The sequence below is a fragment of the Archocentrus centrarchus genome, chromosome 12 (assembly GCF_007364275.1).
Source record: "Archocentrus centrarchus isolate MPI-CPG fArcCen1 chromosome 12, fArcCen1, whole genome shotgun sequence".
Classification (NCBI taxonomy): Eukaryota; Metazoa; Chordata; class Actinopteri; order Cichliformes; family Cichlidae; genus Archocentrus; species Archocentrus centrarchus.
Genome location: NC_044357.1, coordinates 21,981,440 through 22,005,181, shown reverse-complemented (window position 1 = coordinate 22,005,181; position 23,742 = coordinate 21,981,440). Strand labels below are relative to the sequence as shown.

At 37.8% G+C, this 23,742-nt stretch overlaps 1 protein-coding gene across 1 annotated transcript in view; it reads right to left on the bottom strand.

The window, feature by feature from the left end:
* npr2 (natriuretic peptide receptor 2) overlaps positions 1-23,742 on the bottom strand; it is a 90,679-nt gene that overhangs the window by 50,320 nt on the left and 16,617 nt on the right. Inside the window, exons 3-7 of the mRNA XM_030743243.1 lie at positions 20,704-20,817; positions 19,866-20,001; positions 17,134-17,228; positions 9,335-9,470; positions 6,040-6,124 (exon numbers count right to left, since the gene is read on the bottom strand). Of these exons, the coding sequence (XP_030599103.1) occupies positions 6,040-6,124; positions 9,335-9,470; positions 17,134-17,228; positions 19,866-20,001; positions 20,704-20,817 (566 nt within the window). The remainder of the gene's footprint in view (positions 1-6,039; positions 6,125-9,334; positions 9,471-17,133; positions 17,229-19,865; positions 20,002-20,703; positions 20,818-23,742) is intronic.

Below are 23,742 nucleotides of genomic sequence, written 5' to 3'. Positions count from 1 at the left end.
ACAATGTCAGCATTGTTAAATGAAACATTTTTGGCTGATGATTGTGGTGCTTAATTTGACCCAGAGAGTAATTTTCCCATGATTATTTCTGTCTCCTATTTGGTCCATTAAGGGTAGATGAGCTAAAGCAAACTTCTCCACAGTGGTAAACAACCTTCAAATGTCTGCACAGCCCAACCAGAGTAATTAATCTCGTAATTTTCTCATCAGTGAAGTTTCTGACATGTTTCTGAGCGCTGTTCTTTTGAGCATACGTCTGACAAACAGGCACCATGGACAGGAAGAGGCACTCTAGCGAATCAGCACATCTGGGGCAAATCTCAGAGGAGCTGCTGCTTCTTGACAATCCACAATTTACGGCAACAATAAATTAAAAAAACGCAGGGATCCAGAGTTGGGGTTTTGTGTGTGTGTGGGTGGGGGTGGGGGGTTAAGGTGGTAGTGGATTCATTGGCAGTCTGAAACACTTCGAAATGAAAAATGAGCAGAGCCCTTCACATTCCAGCCCAATCTAAAAAAGGTGTAAAACGTTTCCAGATGGCTTCAGGGAAATTATTGTAGCATTTGCATATCATCATCTTTTAGTCTTTTCCTCCGAACATCCCAGTCAGCTCCTAAAGTGGCTCATTATCTTTTTTTTTTCCTTCGCCACTTTATCACCAGAACAAATTGTGTCAGTGGAGAGTCCAAAAAAAAGTAAATTCTGATGCTTGCTAGTATTTTGAGGACAGGAAACCCCATTAAAGTACCTCAGCCCCGTCTAACACCAAAAAAAAAATAAGGTACTTTTCTATTTAAAGAGCCTCGTTTAGAGACCTCTGGCAGCCAGAGGGGCAAAGTGTGGGGCTCCACACTGGGCCTATTGTTTGGTAAGTCCCATTTGTGAATACCTCCACAGGACCAGCCCCTCCATTAAAAACAACAGAGCCACTGCAGCTCTACCCAACATCTCCTCATGCTCGCTGCTGCTGCTGCTGCACAGCAGCCTCCAAAATCAACTCAGAGTAGCTGACAGCACAGCTGTTTAAATCTAAAGCCCTGCAGGGCAAAGTTAAAGAGTAAAGTGCATGAAAAGTAAAAATGTGTTATATATGTACATCTCCATCGTAACAAGTCAGATGGTCTGATCTGTGGCCCTACAGTGTTATAGTTCATGTCTAATTGTGTCTTGTGAGGGGACAAAATTAACTTGGAAGGCTGAAGTTGGTTTGTTACTGTGCATGTGTTTTATCAGAAAGCAACACAAAGAAGCATATCATTCAATACACAAGTCTCTTTTTATTAAACTGCATATCCATCAGTTTACTTCGGTATACATTTTTATTCCACATTTTTCTGCCCTGTGAACTCGATTTACATCTACCCCCAAATTAAGAGTATAAAATATTTGTTAAATGTATTAAAAATAAACATGTAAAAGCAGCAGTGAATATATATATATAATCTTTAAATTTTTATTTATATATTCTTATTAAAAATATTAAAATTAAATACTAATTTCTCAATGAGTAAATTGCTGCTCAGTAGCTACTGACAGTGGCAAATCTCCAAAATGTTTTTAACATTTTAGTGGCGTTTCTGAAGGTTAAGTATTAAAAACAAAATGGAGGCCCCTCTGCAGGTGGTTGCTCTTTAAAATGGCCACAAACAACTCTGCTGTCTGCCTCTCTGCCCATCAGCAAAGCCCCAGTAGTGTCTGCAAAAACAGGAAGTCATCTGTTAGCTTTATATCAGACAGAGCCAACACTGAAAAAGCTCCAAGTCATGGTGTACTTTAATAAAGGAGAACTTATTAAGCAGGACTCCAGATATAACACTGTCATTTATGTACAGTGATTGAGTCTAAATATAGTCAGAGAGCACAAAGTTCAAAACTGTGGGTTGGGACCAAAAATACATCACAGAGTTTCCCATCACAGAAATAGATTTTTGTTGTTACAAGTCCCTAAATCCAAGAAAAGACACTTACCATCCAGGAGTCCAGGAAAACTAGTTAGCTAGCTGGGAAACCACATTGTGTTTGTGGATTTGTGTGCTGGGAGGGGAAAAAAAACAGATATGATCATGTTAATTTTTTTCAGAAATGAGTGCACGCTCTGCATCTAATTATCTGTAAGTTATTAATTATTGGGCATGATCAACTCAGATTCAGGTTTAGTGGATTTACCTCAGGTGGATAGCCGCTCCTCCATCTTTCTTCCACCATTCGTCTGATCAAAATCCATTCTGATTGGCTGGTGATTAACACTTGTTTGTGTTAATGGTCAGTATTAGAAAAGTGATCAGATTACCGGTCTGATTTATTAGAGTGATTTGTTAATCCTCTTAAAAAAAAGAAAAACTGCATTTATCAGGGAGAATATCCTTAACTGCCTATGTAAAGACACCTCTACAGAAGTGGCTAAAGAGGGAAGAGCAGAAAAATTAATTTTCTTTCATTACGTGCAGATAACACCCATAATATTGATGAGGCTCTAGAAATCCTTCCAGTCACTTTATTACTCGGGGCATGCATGATTTACTTCTTGAGTAATTAAATGAGGCTTAATGCTACAACATAAACCATGTAGACGGTGCCACTTGGGGCACTGCAACAATTTCATTTCAATTGTTTATACAGCTGAATGCCGAGCACAAAGTTAGAACCATTAGAAAAGCAGCAGGCAATTACTTTTTCCCTTAAACACACAACTGAAAGAAATTGCTCAGGGGCAGCAGTAACAATTAAACGCTGCCACTTACTTAAACACCTAATCACATAATGATAAGTCCTGTTTATTTTTAACGCCAGACTACAGTAACTTCTATGCACAGTGTACAGTCTATAGGATCTTGTTCTGTTCAATTCCTTGGATAAAATTAATTCCACATTCAGAGAATACTTTTTTTTTATATCAATGCTTCATATAGTGTTTTTTGTACCCTCACAGATGGACTCAGAACACCTTTAAAAATGACTTCAAATGAATCACTACATTACTGTAGTGATTCATCTACTACTTTTAGCCACTTCTCTATTTAAATGCTATACATTTTCATTACAAATCATGTTTAGTTAATATAACTTGTGCTGTTAGCTAACAAATGAAACTTTTATGCTAATTCACACTTTTAGCTAATAGTTTGACCTTTCTTTTAGCAAAAAAATGTTTTAGCCAGATACTGTTCCAACTCTATATCCATTATGTTTATCTAACAATTTATTTTGAATAATTCAATAACAATTTCAATTGAATTTCATTTTTTTGTTTCTTTGTTTCACTAGATACTGTATTTAAACTAATATCTATTGTATTCAGCTAGCAATTTAATTTGTTTATCCATACTATTAGTTAATAATTATATCTGTTAGCCATACTTTTAGATACACTATATTGCCAAAAGTATTCACTCATCTTCCTTCACATCCATATGAACTTGAGTAACATCCATTCTTAATCCATAGGGTTTAATATGTCGACCCACCCTTTGTAGCTATAACAGCTTCAACTCTTCTGGGCTTTCCACAGGTTTAGGAGTATTTATGGGAATTTTTGACCATTCTTCCAGAAGCACATCTGTGAGGTCAGACACTGATGTTGGAGAGAAGGCCTGGCTCACAGTCTCCGCTCTAATCCATCCCAAAGGTGTTCTATCAGGCTGAGGTCAGGACTCTGTGCAGGCCAGTCAAGTTTTTCCACACCAAACTGGCTCATCCATGTCTTTATGGAGCTGCTTTGCACACTGGTGTGCAGTCATGTTGGAACAGGAAGGGGCCATCCCCAAACTGTTCCCACAAAGTTGGGAGCATCGGATTGTCCTGAATGTCTTGGTATGCTGAAGCATTAAGAGTTCCTTTCACTGGAACTAAGGGGCCGAGCCCAACTCCTGAAAAACACCCCCACACCATAACACGCCATCACCACCAAACTTTACACCTGGCACAATGCCGTCAGAAAAACAGACTCATCCATCAAATTGCCAGACAGAGAAGCATGATTCATCACTCCAGAGAACACGTCTCCACTGTTCTAGAGTCCAGTGGTGGCGTGCTTTACACCTCTGCAGCCGACGCTTTTAATTGCACTTGGTGATGCAAGGCTAGGATGTAGCTGCTCCATAGAGTGAAGCTCTCTAAATGTTGTGTAAATGTTCTTGAGCTAATCCGAAGGCCATATGAAGTTTGAAGGTCTGTAGAAGTTGACTCTGCAGAAAGTTGGCAACTTCTGCGCACTATGCAGCTCAACATCTGCTGACCCCACTCTGTGATTTTACGTGGCCTACCACTTTGTGGATAAGTTGCTGTCAATCCCAATCGCTTCTACTTTGTTATAATCCCACTAACATTTGACTGTGGAATATTTAGAAAGGAAACGTCACAACTGCACTTGTTGCATAGGTGGCATCCTATCACGGTACCACGCTGGGAGAGAGCAACCCATTATTTCACAAGTGCTGTCTGCATGCCTAAGTGCTTGGTTTATACACCTGTGGCCATAGAAGTGACTGGAACACCTGAATTCAATGATCTGGATAGGTGAGTGAATACTTTTGGCAATATATAGTGTAGCTACTGTAATTAATGGCCAAAAAGTTTAGCTAACAGTTTGTTTATCCAATATACTAAGCTAACCATTTCCACTGTTTATCCTTTTTAGTCCACAGTAGCAAGCTACTGTATTCAGAATAGTATCAGCTGAATTTAGTTAACAATTGAATTCAATAATATCAAGTCATTTCCACCACAGATTGAAATTTCAAGTTACGTATCTCAAAATTTAAACTTAGAAGTTTGAAATTTGAGACATTAAGTCAAAATTTTGCCATATTATAACTAACTACTGTAACTGTGAGCTTTCACCACTGGCCATACTTTCAGGTAACTTTTCATTAGCTAAATAATTTTAAGTTTTACAAGTTTTCTTTATATAACTAATAATTTCAACTGTCTATCTATACTTATATTTCTCTTTTTCAGCTGTTACTCCATAAAGTTTTTCAAACTAATGTATAGGGACCTACCAACTTAAAATGCCCTCATATGCTACCAAGATAATTAATTTATCCATAGCCCAGTATTACCTAATAACTTAGCCATATTGTAGCTAGCAATTGCAACTGTCAGTCCATACTTTTAACTAATAATTTCCACCTTTTTATAGGCAACATATTCTTAGATAACAATTTGTTTATCCAATGTGCTAAAGTTTTAAAAATTTGTCCATACCTTTAAAATATTCACAGTTTATTCAATTGTCTAACAATTTCAACTTTTAGCCACAATTTTAGCAAGTGATTAACCATTTATTTAGTTTTTTATTAGTAGTTATTTTAGTCATTTATGCATTTCTTTTGGCTTCTGTTTTCTACTCCTTATCTGTTTCCTTCTGCTCAAAATTGTTAATGTTCATTTAATTCTTGAAATAATTCTAATAATGGTGCTAATCTGTCCTTTTCTCAGTATCAAGCTACAGTCTTGGAAAGTCATTTTTATTTACTCACATTGCAAAAAAACATGAGATTTTAATTTAGGACATTTGTGGTGCTGTCCATAAAAGAATTCAGGCATCTTCTTGCTTCTTAAAATATTATTTTACAGGTTTTTTAATAAGCCAGAACACAAACTTGTAATCCTTTGAGAGCGGCACAATAATCAGCTCAAGTGATGTTTTCCATTTGACATCAGCAGTGTGTGAATTATTAAAATAACTGGCATTTTTCCTGACTCCAGCACAAAGAAAATAAACTTAACAACAAATACACTAATGTTCATTAAGTGAGAGTGGCAGTAAGCATTATTTCGGGCCAGTATATGAGCTCATTTGGCAGCTTAAACACACTTCACCTCCACTTTAATGCCGTCACCTGCTGAGCTGTTGCTGTAGCAACAGTGTGTAAATACCAAACTACCACCTAAAGCAGCACAAGCCATAAATTCTGCTTCAAATGCGAATCTGCCTCTCGCTCTTTCTCTATCTTTCTTCTTTTCGTCCACATTTCTGCTGTTTGAGCTAAAAGCAGCACAGACAGGAAGCGTCAGCTCGATGCGATCAAACTCACCTGTAAATGAGGAAACTGGAGATCCCAAAAATGATGAGTGCTAAACCAGAACCCACAGCTACAATACCGAGAACTGGCAGGTGTCCTGGAAACAGGGGGGAAAAAAAGGATTTCACAATCTGATATTTTCACTCTTATGTTCAACAGATGCCCACAATCACATCTTTGAAAATAAAGGAAAACACACAGCTTTGGCTTCCTGAAGAACAGCTGCACTGCTTTCGAAATCTGTCACCACAGAAACACAGCTACCAAGCACTGACGCTCCTGATGCACACTTAAAACCTTAATAATAGCTAATAATAGAACCTGCAGAGCAAAGGATGGCATAATTAGAGGAATATAATAACAGAAAATAAGAAAACGGTAGAATGAAGCTTTTTAATTTTGCAGACCACTGATAAGCTCGTTTCTGGGGGAAACATTTGGTCCTGGCATTAGTGTGGATATTAGCAGAGACATTGTAAGAGAAAGACATGGCACTCAAGATCTATGGGAGATAGCAGATGATCATGATATTTATCCTGATGAACTGATAATCACGGGTATATGCTGACACAACTGAGGTTTACACTCATTTCATCTGTGTGGTTGTGGGCCTGTCTACTTGTTTTCATAGTAAAGCTGTATGGTTGTGGTATTCATGGGTATGAATATAGTGGTAATTTGGGGGGTTAATAATTTTTTTTAACAGTTCTTTTTTTTTTTCTTTTTCTTTATACAGCACACATCTTTAATGAATTGGGAGCACAAGTTTGGATTTATTTTGGATTTACTTTAATTCACACAGGTTCAAAGTATGTTTATATACTCAAATATATGCATACACTCAACATTTTAATAAGTGGTGCTGAAGGTTCTACAGTTTCTTAACTTGACAAGGTCAAGGCCTACTAACTTCTCATTAGTGTTCATGATTAACTACAATGGTAGTTTCTCTTTGCCAGCATAAAAAGGATTTGTTTAATAGCACTCACTGGACTGACCAACGCTCAGAACAACAGGAAAGTCCAAACAACTCAGTGAGAACCCAAGAAGGAGAACTGTATATATACAAAAGTTGGGTAGGTCTCTTGGAGCCATTTCTCAACAACTGCAGATTCCAAGAACATCAGTTCAAACAGCTGTATAAAAGTACAGGTTATTTTGACGTGTCACCACTTTGTCATGGTCTGGGAGAAGACGCAAACTGTCACCTTTAGATGAGAGGAAATTGGTTAGGATTTTCAGGAACAACCCAGGAAACATCGAGGCTCAAGCCTGCTGTACACTGGAAACTGCTGGAACACCAGCGTCACTGTCCACAGAAAGGCGACTTTTACATCGCTGTGGACTGACAGAGGGCCAACCAAGAAAGCATCTACTCCAAAATCAACGCCTTCTAGTTCGAGCGAAATTTGCAGCTGCTCACGTGGATACACAAATGCCTTCTGCAGAAAAGTTTTATAATCAGACGAGACAAAGATTGAGCTATTTGGCCACAATGACAAGAGGTATGTTTAGAGAAATAAAGGCTTTCAAACCTAAGAACACTCTACCAGCTGTTAAGCATGATGGTGGTAGCATCATGTTCTGGGGCTGTTTTGCTGCCAGTGGTACTGGTATATTTCATAAAGTTAATGAAATAATGAAGAAGGGGGATTACCTCCAAATTCTTCAACTTCACCTTAAACAGTTAGATGGTTAAAATTTGGACATAGCTGGGTGTTCCAACAGGACAATGATGCCAAACACACATCAAAACTGGCTTTGGAATGGATGAAGCAGGTTAACATTAAGCTTCTAAAATGGCCTTCCCAAAGCCCAGACCTCAACCCTACTGAAAATTTGTAGACTGTGTTTAAAAGCTGGGTCCATCATAGGAAACCAACCAATTTAAATGAACTCTGCTAAGAAGGGTGGTCAAATATCCAGCCGGTAATATGCCAGAAGCTTGCTGATAGCTACCAAAAGTGTTGTGTCTAGGTGCAACTTTTAACCAAATATTGGGGGAAGGGGGTGTGAATTTGAGTCTATATGTATACTTCTGGACCTGTGTGGATATGAGAAAATACAAACAGATGTTCAAAAGGCCAAAATTACCGTTCATGCCCATGATGAATGTTTGTAAACTTCTGTCTCCAACTGCAGATAAGTGTACTGTTCATCTTTGCTGGGTGAAATATTCTGGGTTGCACTCTTAACCTTGTAAAATGCATGAGTTTCTGCATGCACACTGGTTGCCATCCCTCCAAACAACCAGCACGTGTAAATTCTAACCCTTGTCCAAAACAAATTATCTATCCTTCAGTATCCCAGGCAAAACTTGTTTATACAGTCACTGGGTGCAGGTTCCAAATCTGGCAATTTCTCCATGATAACAAAACCAGGCCAGCTTGTTACTGTTGTTCTAGCTTTGCATTTTTAAACTTAATTAAAGTCTACCCTAACAGTTTTACAGAGCAAAAACAAAACCCATGAGCAGTCTGGTTACTTTTTGTTTGTTTTATTTTCTGATGTGTGTCTGAATACTGCAATTATCAAACTTGTGAATGTACACTCTGCTGGTTTGTCTGGCCAATTAATTACAGGTTTCCAACACGTATAATCATCTCAATTATCTAATTCACTCTAAACAGATGTTGTGAAACTGTTAGGTGTTAATATGTTTCTCCAGATTTCTCAGCATTCATCATCCTTGGTGTTGAAAATGAACATTTAAAAAAAAAAAAAAAGCGCAACATCCAGGCTCTCAGCTCTGCAAATTATTTCCAGTTGCCTTGAGATTTGGGAACACAGACAGATTTATTGTGCCTCCACTCATTATCCTGTCTTCACACCACAATGCATTTTAATTGCAGTGTGGTTTTCCTCCTCTGTTTATCATCTCTGATTGCGCCCTCAAAAAGGAAAAAAACTGTCACTCCATTCAACAAAGACAACTTCCTGTGCTCGTATTTCACTGCTTGTCACTCAAGTAAATACTAGACTTCACTCTTTCACTTGATAGACATAAAGAGCTGGGACGCAGCTGAAGAAAAACAAGGCATTTATGATTATCGCAGCAATTAAAATATGAACAGTGCATTAGTGCACTGTAATATCCACCTGATTAGCAATTAACTCCTACCCAAGGTCATGAAAAAATATGCCATTAAGCACTGTGTCATAAAATACTTGACAATGCTTGTCATGAAATCAGTGTCCATTAGATGACCTTATGCTGCTTGTCTGTGACAGGTATAATCACCTGTAGGCAGTCTGAATGGGGTAAGTGTTTTATTACATTATGACGGGTCAGGCAGAGCAGTCATACCATCATTGCAGGAGGGGTCATCAGTGGAAAAAACACAGGGGGGGTTGTCTAATGGTGGGCCACCACTGGGCCAGTGGATCTTCTCTGTCTGGGACCAAATGATCTCTTTGGTTGTTCCATTATAGTACGCAACAATCTGCAAACAGAGGAAAGAAACAGGACTATAAAGATGCTGAGATATAGAAATGTGTAAATTAAGAACTGCGTTATCTCACCAAAGCTTTCTTTTTATCGGCATCAAAGCGATGGTTTAAAATTTTAATTAGTCCAATACCTTTTTTGATCAAATACAAAACAAAGCTATTATTTTGGGCATGTGACAATCATGGCGACGGTGTAAGGTCAAGTAAATAAGACCTCAGTTATACAGGCCTAGAGACTGGTTTGCAACCATCTGGCAACCACTGGCTGTGAGGGGAAAGTTATAAATAAGTTAGAAAGGCCAAGAATTACAGCTGAATCAAAATGAATCAAAGCACTGTAGAATGTTAAAAAGATGCTTAGACAATCATTTTTGAAGTTTGTTTTATACTTACTTTAGATAGATAGATAGTCTGCTTTTTGTCCTGCATTTGGCTCCTAATTTTGCTTGAAAACAGAATAAACATGTATCAATCCTCCACAGGTTGCATGTTATAGCCATGCCTGAGGAGCGGGTAATGTTTTACCTGGCAAGCATACCAGCTAAATATAAGTTTTAAAAGAAGATAAAAATAGTGAGATCTGAAGTTCCAAAGCCCGTAGCCTTGAAAAGCATAAAGACTTCAAGAAAGTGAACCAGGTAGCTTTGTTCTCTTCTACTGGCACTTCTAAAATGTGTCAAGGCAACATGTATTTTGTTTTAAGCCAGACATAAACAGAAAACTAAAAATGACAAGAATCAGCTCAGCTGATGCTACAAGAAACATTGCTTGCACTTTTCATCCAACAGATAATCTTTTCCAAAAGCCTCAATAATAACTTAATTATCTCGTTAGCTTAATTTAAAATACTTTTCACAGTTGTACACAGTTATTTTTTTCTACCCCAAGATTATGTGAAGGTCCCTAATGTTAAGTCGACTGCGAATTAAGATAATTGAGATAAGAGGGCACATAATCACTGAGTTTATGAAGAAGTCAAAATATGAGCAAATCTGTCAATATAATCAACATTTTGGTGTAAGGCAGGTGATCACTGCAGGCCTTAGAATGTAATACCACTGTGCCAATCCCATAAATTACACATTTAAGATAAACTGGAGAAGGATCAGCATCCACACAAGCAACAACCACCCTGAAAGGCTTGTGTGTGAAAGAGAGAGCTTTATTTTGATAGCTCCGTGAGCAGCATCTGTTGTTCTGCTGTGAAACAAGACTCCTGTGTTTCTAACTAGCTGGAGGAGGTTTTATGCTTTCCACCCCTGATCCCAACATGTTGTGTCCTCTCTGCTAAAGGCGTCAAGGCCGTCACCCCTACACGGGGTCATCAAAACAATTCAGAATGTGATGGGTGAAGAGCCAGAGGCTGCACGGGCTGAAATAGCTCCAGTATTTCGGTTCAGGGGCTGTGTTTACTTCACTCTACAGCCGAAAAAGATTTTCCTTCCTCTGTGTTCATGCATGTGTCTTGGGTCTTTGTGTTTATGTTCATTCATGTGCCTTCCTCCCAGTGCTGTCAAGTCTGTGTTCCTGTCTCTGTGTTCAGTTGTTTCCTGTTTTACTTTGTCAGTCTCTCTCTCTTGTGCTGTGTTTAGTTTCATTTCCTTGTCTTGTTCTCTGATTATGTTCAGCTGTGCTCCCCACCTGTAGTCTCTTCTCTAATCACCCCTCTGTGTATTTATTGTCCCAGTCTTCCCCTTGTCTCTTGACAGAGCCATGTTCCTCATGTTCCCTGGTTAGTTACCCCCCCCCCCCCCCAGTTTAAGTTTGCTTTAGTTTCTGTACTCGCCTTGGTGAGCCGTAATAAAAGCTCACTTTTGTTTATTCACAACTCCCTGCCTCACCTTTCACACACACCACAAGGTCAGCAGCGTATAACGTTTCAACCTCAGTGAAGTTCTGGTTCTTATTGTTTGTATAAACTGCATGACACAATAAAGTAAGAACACATGGGCCAGGGTAAGGTAGTTGTGTTTTTTGGAGTCCAGCTTCAGGCCTTTGTAGTTTCACTACAGGAGACAACATCCTTCATCACAATAGGGAGTGTAAGCCCTGTTGGATCCTTCAAGCACCAGAGTTCTCTAGGAAGTCCTCTGACAGTGGATTTATATCGGTGCTTGTCCTACCAGACCTACCAGTGCAGTGTTTGATAGTCTTGACAATAACATTTTATTACAGAGATTAGAGCTTGCTATAGGTATTAAAGGTACTGCACTGCAGTGGGTTGAATCATATTTACCTAATGGACTCCAATTTGTTCATGTAAATGGGGAGTCTTCTTCTCACACTAAGGTTAATTATGGAGTTCCACAGGGTTCTGTGCTAGGACCAATTCTATTTAAAATATACATGTTTCCTTTAGGCAGTATTAGAAGGCATAGCATACATTTTCTTTGCTATGCAGATGATACCCAGCTTTATCTATCCATGAAGCCAGATGACACACATCAATTAATCAAACTGCACTGCAATGTCTTAAAGACATAAAGGCCTGGATGACCTCTAATTTCCTGCTTCTAAATTGAGATAAAACTGAAGTTAAAGGTCGCACAAATCTTAGAAACATAGTGTCCAGACATCCAGACACTTAAACTGGATGGCATTACGTTGGTTTCCAGTAACACCTTGAGAAATCTTCAAGTCATTTTTGACCAGGATATGTCCCTCAATGCTCATACTAAACAAATATGTAGGACTGCATTGTTGCATTTGTGCAATATCTCTAAAAAATTGAAATATCCTGTCTTATGCTGAAAAGCTAATTCATGCATTTATTACTTCTAGATTAGACTGTTGTAATTCATTATTATCAGGCTGTCCTAAAAGCTCCCTGAAAAGCCTTCAGCTGATCCAAAATGCTGCAGCTAGAGTACTGACAGGGACTAGAAAGAGAGAGCAGATTTCTCCCATATTGGCTTCTCTTCATTGGCTCCCTGTTAAATCCAGAATAGAATTTAAAATACTTCTTCCTACATACAAGGTCTTGAATAATCAGGCCCCATCTCATCTCAAAGACCTTATAGTCCCGTATCACCCCACTAGAGCACTTCACTCTCAGACTGCTGGCTTACTTGTGGTTCCTAGGATACTTAAGAGTAGAATAGGAGGCAGAGCCTTCAGCTTTCAGGCGCCTCTTCTGTGGAACCAGCTCCCAGCTTGGATTCAGCAGACAGACACCCTCTCTATTTTTAAGATTAGGCTTAAAACTTTCCTTTATGATCAAGCTTATAGTTAGGGCTGGATCAGGTGACCCTGAACCATCCCTTAGTTATGCTGCTATAGGCCTAGGCTTTCTTTTCATTCACCTTTTTTCACTCTGTTTATACCTCACTCTGCATTTTAAAGTTATTATTAATCTCTGGTTTCAAAATGCCAAGACTGTGATGGTAAAAAAAAAAACTCTAAGGGAGCTGAAAAAAGATCTGCTAAATTGCTTCAAGTCAAACTTACATTAGCAGGTTTGCATTATAAGTTATGTAAAAAGCATATTTATCATACATGCATGTCTCATATTATCAAACTAATTTTAATATTAGACAAATATAGCCAGAGTAATTTTTTTAAAAATGCAGTTTTTATATGATGATGTCATTTAATAAAGAGAAAAAAGCTGTCCAAACCTATACTGTCCAGGTAGGACTGGATGTATTTTATTTATATTTATTTATATATATATATATTTATATATATATATATATATATATATATATATATATATATATATATATATATATATATATATATATATATATATATATATTATACTTTTTTTTTTTTCACTCAGCGGAGACGGACGCATTTTTTTTCTCTCCCCAACTCTTCCTTTTTACCCTGCTTTGCCTCTTTTAGAGCCTCTCTTCACACAACGTCCGGACTGGAATTTAGAATTATGGATCTGATCAGCTGGTCTCTCAGCAAATTTTGATCAAATTTTCACCATGAGGAGATTGGAGAAAGGAGAACCTCGTTCCCTCTTATCCAGCTGACATTCCCGGCTGGCTACATTATGGATTCCTGTGGGGGTGGAAGATGACGTGCCTAGCTGTACTGTTGATGGAAGACATACACATTTGGCTTATTGACACTAGGATTTCTCCTAATTGGACCTGGCTTGTCGTTACAATTCGGGAAGTCTGGGCAGTTGTCTGGGCCTTGGTAAAGCTGCTTATGACGGGAATGCAGAAAGGTACAGACTCAAACTCAAACGTAGGGGTTAGATCTTGGAGACGGATAGTTTCTGCACGGCGAAGGAACGAACCAGAAAGATTTAAGGCTGTCAACAAATTAATCAGTACAGTCTGTACCCAAAACAACTTGTAGAATCAGAAATTTGGCTCCCTGACGGCCTTGGATTGCCATTATCTCACTCTTCTCCTGGATGTTTTGTAAACAGACACTCTACGCCCCCGCTGGCCTGTTTCCTGACCTGTGTGAACTGATTTCCCTAGACCAAGCTGCTGATGAACATTCCAACTCTCATCAGGAACTGTTTAGCTGAACAGGGAGTTTGAGTCAGTCCCACAGTAGCCTGAACCCCCCCCGCCTCCGCTGGCTTCCTTCCCTGCCCCCAGTGGCGCAAAAAGGGGGTATGCACTATATGCAATGCATAGGGGTGCCGTACAAGAGGGGGGCGCCAAAGAGACGTTGGGAAAATATTTCTCTAATTGCATTTTCTGTAATTAACAGCTGTGCATATGATATGATCAATAACAGAGGCGTGGCACTAATTAGGCGCCCCTGTGCTGCTTCATCCCCCCTCCTCCTTAAAAGGCAGTTTTTCCTTCCCACTGTCACCAAGTGCTTGCTCATAGGGGGTAGCGTGATTGTTGGGGGTTCTTTCTAATATTTTAGGGTCTTTATCCTACAATATAAAGCACTTTGAAGTGACTGTTGTTGTGTATTGATGCTATATAACTAAAACTGAATTGAGTTGAATTCATATATATAATATGTATGGTTCCATTAAAAAAAATTCAAATTTAACTGTTGATTGTTATGCAAAATATAGCAGTATAATATAGCAGTATAATAAGATATAGTATAATTCCTTCATATTTATTTGCATATATAAGCAGTGTAGTTACAAATCAATTAAAAAAAAAAGTAAAGACACACAATAAATGTAGTGTATTTATATAATTATCAATTAATCTGCCTGGGTTATTTATTTGGACAGAGATTTTTTTAAGAAAATAAAACTCTCATATTAAGTAGCCCAGAATTCAGAAACCTAAAACTGCTCCTGTGCTTTTTCCACCAGGCTGCCGGCTACTCAGGTCAATATGAATCAACCAATTAAAGCCCCGGGATAAATGAGACCAGGAAGTCACGCTGACGGCCTCTCAGGACCGCTGTGAAATTCTAACTGAAGTCAAATGTAGCTAACCCACTTCTTCTCCCCTCCGAGAGGGAAAAAAACAAACACGCACACACTGAAACAGTCCACAGTGGTGTTTGCAGAGCACAACATACACAAATATTTTCATCGGACTGTTTGGGGGAACTGAGGTTTTATGCATCTTATCATTAGAGAGGTCAAGACCCCAGAATATCTAACAAACAGACCACTTTCCATGCATGATGCAGAACGTTTTATTTCACTGCATCTACAGCCAAACATGAGGAAAGGCTGTGGTTTAAAACTGCACATAATGCTGAGAAGAATTTTGTGAAAAAACTACAGTAATTAGGGACATGTGAAGTAAATTAGTCTCTTGCTGTTTGCAATTTGTTTATAATTTAGTGTCAGCATCTCATTTTGTGTGGAAATCTCATATGTAAATCAAAGATGTCACATAGTGGGACTATTTTTTTTTTTTTGGAGGCAAAACTATAAACTAAGAATTTTAAATACAATAATTATTACTTTTGCATTCACTACAGTATTTCTACACTAAAAGGCTTGTGACTCTTATCCCAGGTGGTTTATTTAAAGGACAAACCAATGAAAATAAATTATTAACCACAGTCACTCTCACTGTATGCAAAAACACTGCAGTAGAAAAAAAACAAGGTTTATGTAGAAAATCTGCAATACTCTCTGTGGTACCATTAGTTCAATCCCAGCAGTAATATGTCCATTCAGCAAAAAATGAATAGATAAATTAAAAAAAAAGAATATAATCCACTAAAGAAATGTATAATAATTATGTATTTTTTAAAAATCGGTTTTTCATTTCCCCAGAGAAGGGGCCGACAACCTTTGCTATATGAAAAGAACAATTTTGAGCAATTCCTGACCAAAAAAAATCTGTATGTTGAAGCAAAATACATGTGAAGCTTATAATGAAGCCTATTAAGTAAAAATATGTGTATTAACATTAATAATGTTGTACAAAATTTAAATCTTTTATCACATGATGACTCCAGAGTGAGCTATTTATGATTATTTAGCGCTTTAGCTGCATTTTCATTACAATATCATGTTTTATGAAATTATAGAGCTAAAATAAAGAAAATTCATTTCTTATTATTTTTATTAACAACAAAAATCAAAACAAAAATTATGATGTGGAGGATTAAAAATATTTATCTCTATGTTTAAGCCTAGTTTGAAGGAGCTGTAATGCTTTGCAGGCCACTTTGATTTCTACCTGTTTGTGTAAATGAATCAAATAAAAGTAGCCTTCTTTGATGATAAATATTAGTTTTAAAGAAAAACAAAGCAAAAAGAAACAATAGAACAGTTTCAGCTGAATCTTTAATCTTTAACCCAGATAAAGCACAGTGAAGAGAAAAATCTGTGCACACACTGTTAAATTCTCTATTTTCCTCCATGACTTTTACTTTTTTTCACTATGAGTCCATAGCTGGGGTGACTCAGAAGACTTCATGTGTTTAAATAAATGTCAGCTACTTTTGTTGGGCTTCAGCAAAATGAAGATGAGGCACCAGCTGATGAGCATGTTTTAGTTGATAAGCGATGCCACACATTTTTACAAATAAACACTGCTCACAAAAATGATAAATAAAATTTAAAAATTGACATTTTTATTTCTATGTTCATATTCTTCTAGGTTTTTTTGTCAAAGCCGCAGAAAACCATTGGAGATATGCAAAACAGCTGCATGAGTCTCTGGAACTGCAGGTTTATAACCCCAGATGCACAGTTACACCATCTATGGAGCTGGGCATCAAAACTCAGCCTGTTTTAGACCAAATTAAATGTCAAATAAATCCTAATTTTACCACTTGGAAACTCTCATTTGGAGTCTCCAAGTTTGGAGGCTGTTTTATGTCTTCATTATACAGCCAACTGTGTGGAGATACAAAGAAATGAGGGTAGAGGGAGCTCGGGAACAACATGCCACAAATGTCTCTGCACACCAGTTGGTGTGCATCATAACTCTTTGGTCACTACAGGGTGCCAAAAACTGGTTTAGTGGAGAAAATATGTTTATGTTTCTAAAATATGTTTGTCAGAAAATGATTTTTTTGGCAGTGAAAAGTATTAAAAAAAAATCTTTTTCAGCCCAGTTCATGCCTAATAAAACTGTGTTAAATCTTGTAACTGTGTTTCGTTCTGTCATAGAGATGCCATATGTTAGAAAACACATGTAAATGTTTAAATCCTCTCACTATGCAAAATGCACAAGTTTAGGCTCTCGTAGCCTGCAGGGTTTATCAAGGTCCAATCCCATAAGGTGTTATCAGACTTACCCCGTACTCTCCTGTCTCCTGGTTGGTCATCGCCCACAGGTCAACGTCTATATTTCTGTCATTTTTTTCATCTGTGGAAACAAGTCCTGTCACACCTGAAAACATGGAGAACAGCCACTTTAAGGGAGTGACAGTGGATCATGATTTATGGTCCTTTGAAACATGCCAAGTATGCACACGGGGGGATTTTCACATTTTTCTTTTAAATGCTCACAGACGACACTTTCTCTAAATTGTTTTAAACTTGCAAACTCCATGAGCAACAGTCAGACTCACAACAATAACTCCTTTGCTGATAAGTGCACAGCATTTGTGAAAATCATAACCTTAACCGTCATTTGTGTTTTCTATAATAATTGTATGATGGGAGCTCCATTAACAGCTTTTACGCTGAGTGTTCTCCTGTCCAAAGCCCTTTTTGTGTGACCTCTAATAAAGTGCATTTGATGAGCCAAACCTGATCCTTCAGTTCCCAAAAGCAAACAAGCACAGAGACGCTACTGACAGTTTAAAAAGCTCCAAATTCAGAATGTTTTAAATCAATGATGTATTAAAAAACACGATAGAAATGAAGTGTAAAGAAAATGTGAAATATAGGACTCAAAGTTGGGTCTGTGGTGCAATACATGAAATTAATTTTTTTCCCCAACAACCCTGCCGACTTCCAAATAATGACTTTTTACGCCTTCAAAATGGAAAATTTATTATGTTCACTTTTTGTTTCCCTGAATGCAATTTTTCATCTGTCTGGTCTCATAAACACGAACTACGAGAGCAGATAGATGAAAAATTGCATTCAGGGACATGAAAATTAGGGTGTGACCAAGGATGCAAAAAACCTGGAAAATTTATATCCAGAAACAGAAATCAGTAGATTAGAGGTTGTGAGAGGTATTCCGTGAACTGCCATGGGAGTGCACTGATAGTTAGTCTAATATAAACACATAGTACAAAGAAGACATAGGATGAACTGTTCACACCAAAGCCATTATAGGGCAGGAAGAAAATGAACCAAACTTCAGCACTTAGTTTGCTCAAGACAAAGACTGGACTGGTTGCGGGTAACAATGTATTTGATAAATTCCAATCTGGTTTACAACAAAATCATAGCAGCATTACTGAAAATTACTCATGATACTCTTATGCATTTAAAGGTAAATACTTCATTTTAGCTCGGTTCGAGTTAACAGTTTCAAAGGCATTTCCTATCATTGCTATGCAGACGACACAGCTGTATTTTTCTATTAAGACAAACAACCTCGACAGCCTCTCCTACATCAGTGATTGCTTCATTGACATTAATAATTGGACATTTTCAAACTTCCACCATGTCAATCTTGGCAAAACTGAGGTTTTTGTGTTTAGCACCAACAACGTCTCTGAGGAGGTCAGTCATTACATGGGCCCACCTGCCAACAATATTAAGTCATCTGCTAAGAACCTTGGCGTTATATTTGACCAAAAATGTAATTTTGAATCTCACATCTCAAAGCTCATCCAGTCTTTAAGAAACATCGCAAAACTCAAACCTTTTATTGACAGCCAATAAAGCGGAATATTTCGTACACACTTTCATTTTGTCCTGCCTTGATGACTGTAACTCACTTTGACTCATGTCTCAGCTCTCCCTCGCCCATCTTCAATTGGTCCAGAACGCAGCAGCTAGGCTGCTAACAAGAACTAGTACTCGCTCAACACCCCCGTGCCTGCTCCTCTTCACTGGCTTTTAGTGAAATTCAGAATCCATTTTAAAATTGTATTAATAACATCCTACATGGACAGGCTCCTGCGTATATAGCAGACCTACAAATAACTACACTCAGCCTTTCAGATCACCTGATTAGTCTTTTAAGCAAAGTTTTTAAAAACTTTGCTTAAAGATCTGCTACACATTAATGGTACTAATAAAAGCTAAAGAGGCTGAGAATTACAACTAAAGCATTTTTGAGTGCTTGCACATGAACAGAGGAAAAAAAAAAAAAAAAAACAACAAGAAAAAGCACTGCAGCATTTTAAAAATAATGAGAGCCTTCATCGAACACTTGGACCCAAAAAAACACTGTTATATCATCACTTAACAGGCAGACAGGATATTTGAAAAGCTTTTCTGTCCATCAATTTAGATAATGTTATAAATAAAATTCACTATAATTCCAGGAAGGTTTCTATTATATCCTCACCCTCATTCTTGCCTTTTTCTTATCATGCTGAGAAAAAGAAATTGCTCAACTATTTTAACCCAAAACAACTAAATCCTATTGTTCTGCTTATTGCCATTTGATATGAGTGCAGATCTGGCAGCCGGTAAAGTAAACAAGGAAGTGTGTGAGCGCCCACATCAAGCATCAAATGCCTATTAGCTGGAGTGCTGTGTGATAACTGTTCAATTACGCTGTAATTATTGTGTTGAAAGGGCACATTTTAATCGTATTCTGGGTTCAACGGTGCTTTCCAATAATGTGCAGCTGGTCACTCGGCCTCGCAGCGAGTACTGTTCCCTGTTATCTGAAGTGCAGTAAGGGCTTTAGGGTGAAATGAACGACAACATTTTAAGCGGCAGTGCAGACTCTGCATTCACATATTAAATCCACACTTCGAGCGAGGTCTCGTGCATGAATATTCAGGGCAAGACGCAACAGCAAAACTCACTGTCACAGTAAGACTTTTTGAAACCTTGGAGATGTGCTGTGATTTATGAAGCAATTCTTACAAATTTACAGAAATGCACTCACCCCAGAACTGGCGGTTCTGTGTCCTCATTGTGATGTTAATGCCGTCATTCTGGGCTCCACCCTCTGCTAGCGTCTCCTGTAAGGCCATTGCATATAGTAGAAAGCCATCATAGAAGCTGCCAGCGATGTAGTCCATCTGCAAGAAGAGATCGAACAGCAGCACATGAATGTTCTGCATTACTCTGGGCTCTGCCAAAGGAGCTCGATGCTGAAATGAAACAATATTTTTAACCCTGAAGAGACCAAGATAGAATAAAATAAGAGCCAAAATTCAACCTTTCAAAAAAAAAAAAAAAAAAAAAACTAAAACTATTCACTCAACAGTTTTACGATTTAAAATATCACAATGGCACATGTAAATGTATATATCCAGGGTTATAAATGCCCCCACTCTGTCACTTGAAGGATAAAGGATGGGAAGCCTATCCTTGTGTCCTCCACAGAGGTGTCATATGTGTCTATATGTACGTATGCATGCAATGAAATGACACAACAGTACCCAAACAAAAGAAAGCAGAACAAACAGAGACACTAAATGATCATTTGTTTAAAAAGTGCAAGAATATATGGATCCATATTATCCATGTGAGATATTTACTGAAAAACAGTTTCTCCCAATTTTTCTTTTGTTTTTCATTTTTGATGTTTTTGTGACCCACCTTACACAAACCCGTCCCTGCTAACAGACAAAGAAACAAACAAATCAAACCAAGTATAGTAAACATCATTCATCATAAAGTGCTGATGGTTACACAGCACAGCTGGATTTATTTCTGCACAGAATAAACGATTAAGGAGGCTCTGATGCTGCACAGAACTTTTATAGGCTGTAACTTACCAATGACGGCTCCAAATGAACACCAAAATCCCTCTGAGCTCTGGCATGGAGTTTCCTCTGGAAGTCTTTGTATTCGGGATTATCAGGTGGCCGGTACGTTATGACAAAAACAGACTAGAGGAAGCACAAAGAGGGAAACGTTAACAAAGCGAGAACATTAGATATGAGAGATCTGTAAAATGCCTAATGTGTCAGAAGCTCCTGCAGTTGCAACTTAAGCAATTTTATTGAGCTTTGAGTTTTACTAAAGCATAAAACTACCGTGGGACATTATTACAGATAGTCGCTTAAAAGAGCAACTCCCGCTTGGAGTCCCCCCGCCTTCTTCAACCAAGAGATGGTGCTTTCTTCACAAAAGCTTTGACTTGTGTAGTTAGCTGACCCGCCAATATGCAGAGGGAGGTTATGTTTTTACCCATTTGTTTGCTTGTTTGTCTGTTTGTTAGCAACATAAACCAAAAGGTTTTGGATCAAAATTGATGAAACTTTGTGGAAATATTCCTTAGGGGCCCAAGAAAATATGACTTTATTTTCAAGGTCAAAGGTCAAGGTCACCAACATTTTTCAAAAATTTTAAAAATCATGATTGTTTTTCTTTTTTTTTTCTTAATTCATTTTTTACAGGATGCTATTAGAGTACATAAACTGAATCAAATCTATCCAAACTATATATATATGCCATTATCTGTTCATGTGGATCTCAATCCATCTAAATCCATCCATCCATCCATTTACTTCCACTTATCCATTAGAATAAAAATGTTAGTTTTTAAAAGCTAATAAAATAAATTTATAGCTCAAATATTTTCATCTGTTGAAATATAGAAACTTGTTAGGTTTTGAAAATGTAAAACAGACAGATAAAACTTTATAATCAGTTTAAATATTCAGACATTCTGCACTGCAAAATGTCTGAAATGCATTATGTTTGATATGGTAGAATTTAATTTTTCATTTATTGCTTAGACCAGCGTTAACTTGATGGCTGTAGGTAGCGTGTGAAACTCTGATCAACTATTTGGGATGAGTTCTTGGGGCAGTTTCTCCTGAGGAGCATCCATGCTCTCACTATTGCCCCGAGTTAACAAGAGTGATCCTCTGATGTCGAAGTTTTCATGAATGCACCTCTGCACTGCAAAACAGGGCTGACCTAAATGAACTAAACAGGCATATTCTAACTTGTCAGATTGTTCCATCAAGTGGAAATGACTTCTGCATATTTTCAAGTTGCAGCTTATTATAAATTCAACATGTCACAAAGTTTGCAGATGTCTTAACATCAGTTTTATCATTTTATTTATCAGGTTGCATATGTTTAATAACAGGACTTTAACAAATCTTCTGTGATTAATTATATTAAAGAACAAAACACAACAATGTTGTCCTATAGTTTGGGAAAATGCAAAAAAGGAGTTTTTTTTTTAATGACAATGTTCTTTAAACACTTTCTGCCAAAGAGGACCATGTACTGTGTTCAAATCACACACACATAGAGAATCATATTTAGGCTGGAGTTTGGAAGTTATTGTCCTTCTGTGGGGGTGGGACAGCTGTTTGAATGATCACCTAATGTGCGACAAAAGAAATGACTGTAATGCTAATGATAGTCTGCCCTCGCTTACCTGTCTGTAAAGGTTCTTTTTTTTTTTTTAAACCTAAAAATTACTGTTGCAGTTTACCAGAGATGTGCAGTATTCATTTTGTTATCCAAAGGTGTGGAGATGTTTTTTGGGGTGCCCCTTTATATTTAAAAAAAGATCAACACAAAGCAGTTTGTAAAACTAGTGTTTTGACATCTACATAATCCTTTTTATGAATCATGTTATTAATGTGTTTATTTAGTTTGTTATTTTCAGTATTAAGTTAGACACTATCCATCTATTTATCCATTTTCTACCCCTCCTATTTCACTGATGAATATGACTCCAAGATACTTAAACTGCTCCACCCTTGTCAGCAACTCATCCCTAACTCTAGTGGCTAATTCACCCTTTGTTTAGTGAAAAACATGGCCTCAGGCTTGGACATGCCATTCACATGCCAGCCATTTCACATTTGTGAGGTAGAGGTCATTGTTCCATTAAGCCAACAGGACTAAATTATCTGCAAAAAGCAGAGACAAGACCACTGAAACAAAACGCTCCGCCCCTTGGCTGAAATTCTGTCCATAAAAGTTATGAACAGAATCAGCAACAAAGGGCACCTCCAGCGAAGCGAACACCCACCGGGAACGAGTATGACCTAATGCCAAAAATGTGGACTAAATTCTCACTGCAATTGCATGGGGACCAAATACCCAGTAAGGGTGGGTCCTGATACCCTGATCAGGTTGTTCCTCCTGAATCAGGGGTATGACTAACAGATGGACTCCAGTACTCCAGCATAGATCTTTTGAGAGAGGCTGAGGAGTGTGAGTTGAAGCACTGCCTCGACTTTTGATCAGCCAAATAAGGGGCTCGCTTTTGGTTTTGAACTCTGCCACCGCGTTCTGCATTTGGGTCACTTTTACACTTTTTATCCTTCCTGTTACCTATAGAGGCACGCAGCTGTGTGTGGCTACAACAAACAACATGGTTTTTGCTTTTTTTACTAAATTAAAACAGCTGTTCAGACCAAATCCTCACCAATGTGGGACTAATTATGTGTTTTGTGAAAAAATAAAAACACTATTGGTCTTATAATTGGTCTTGCGATTACAAGTGCAGGCTGACAGAGTGTGTTGTAACTTCTTTAATGACTTAGAAAATTGGTTCTGTGCAAACTGCTCTACAGCCACAAGTACTGACAGAGACCTTTAGTGTCTGAATTGAGCAATCAAATATTCAGCCAGACGTTTCAGCGCAAATGTTTACCTTTACTGAACTTTGATTCTGTCGATACACTTTCAGTCACAAAAACAAGTTTTTGGCATTTCTATTAAGTCTACTGGCTTTTGTTTTTGGGTTTTTTTTTTTTACACTTAACTGGAAATGCAGCAGCTTGGTTTTCGTGTTACAACAGTTACTGAAGCTCTACCACAAACTTCCACAAGCAATTATT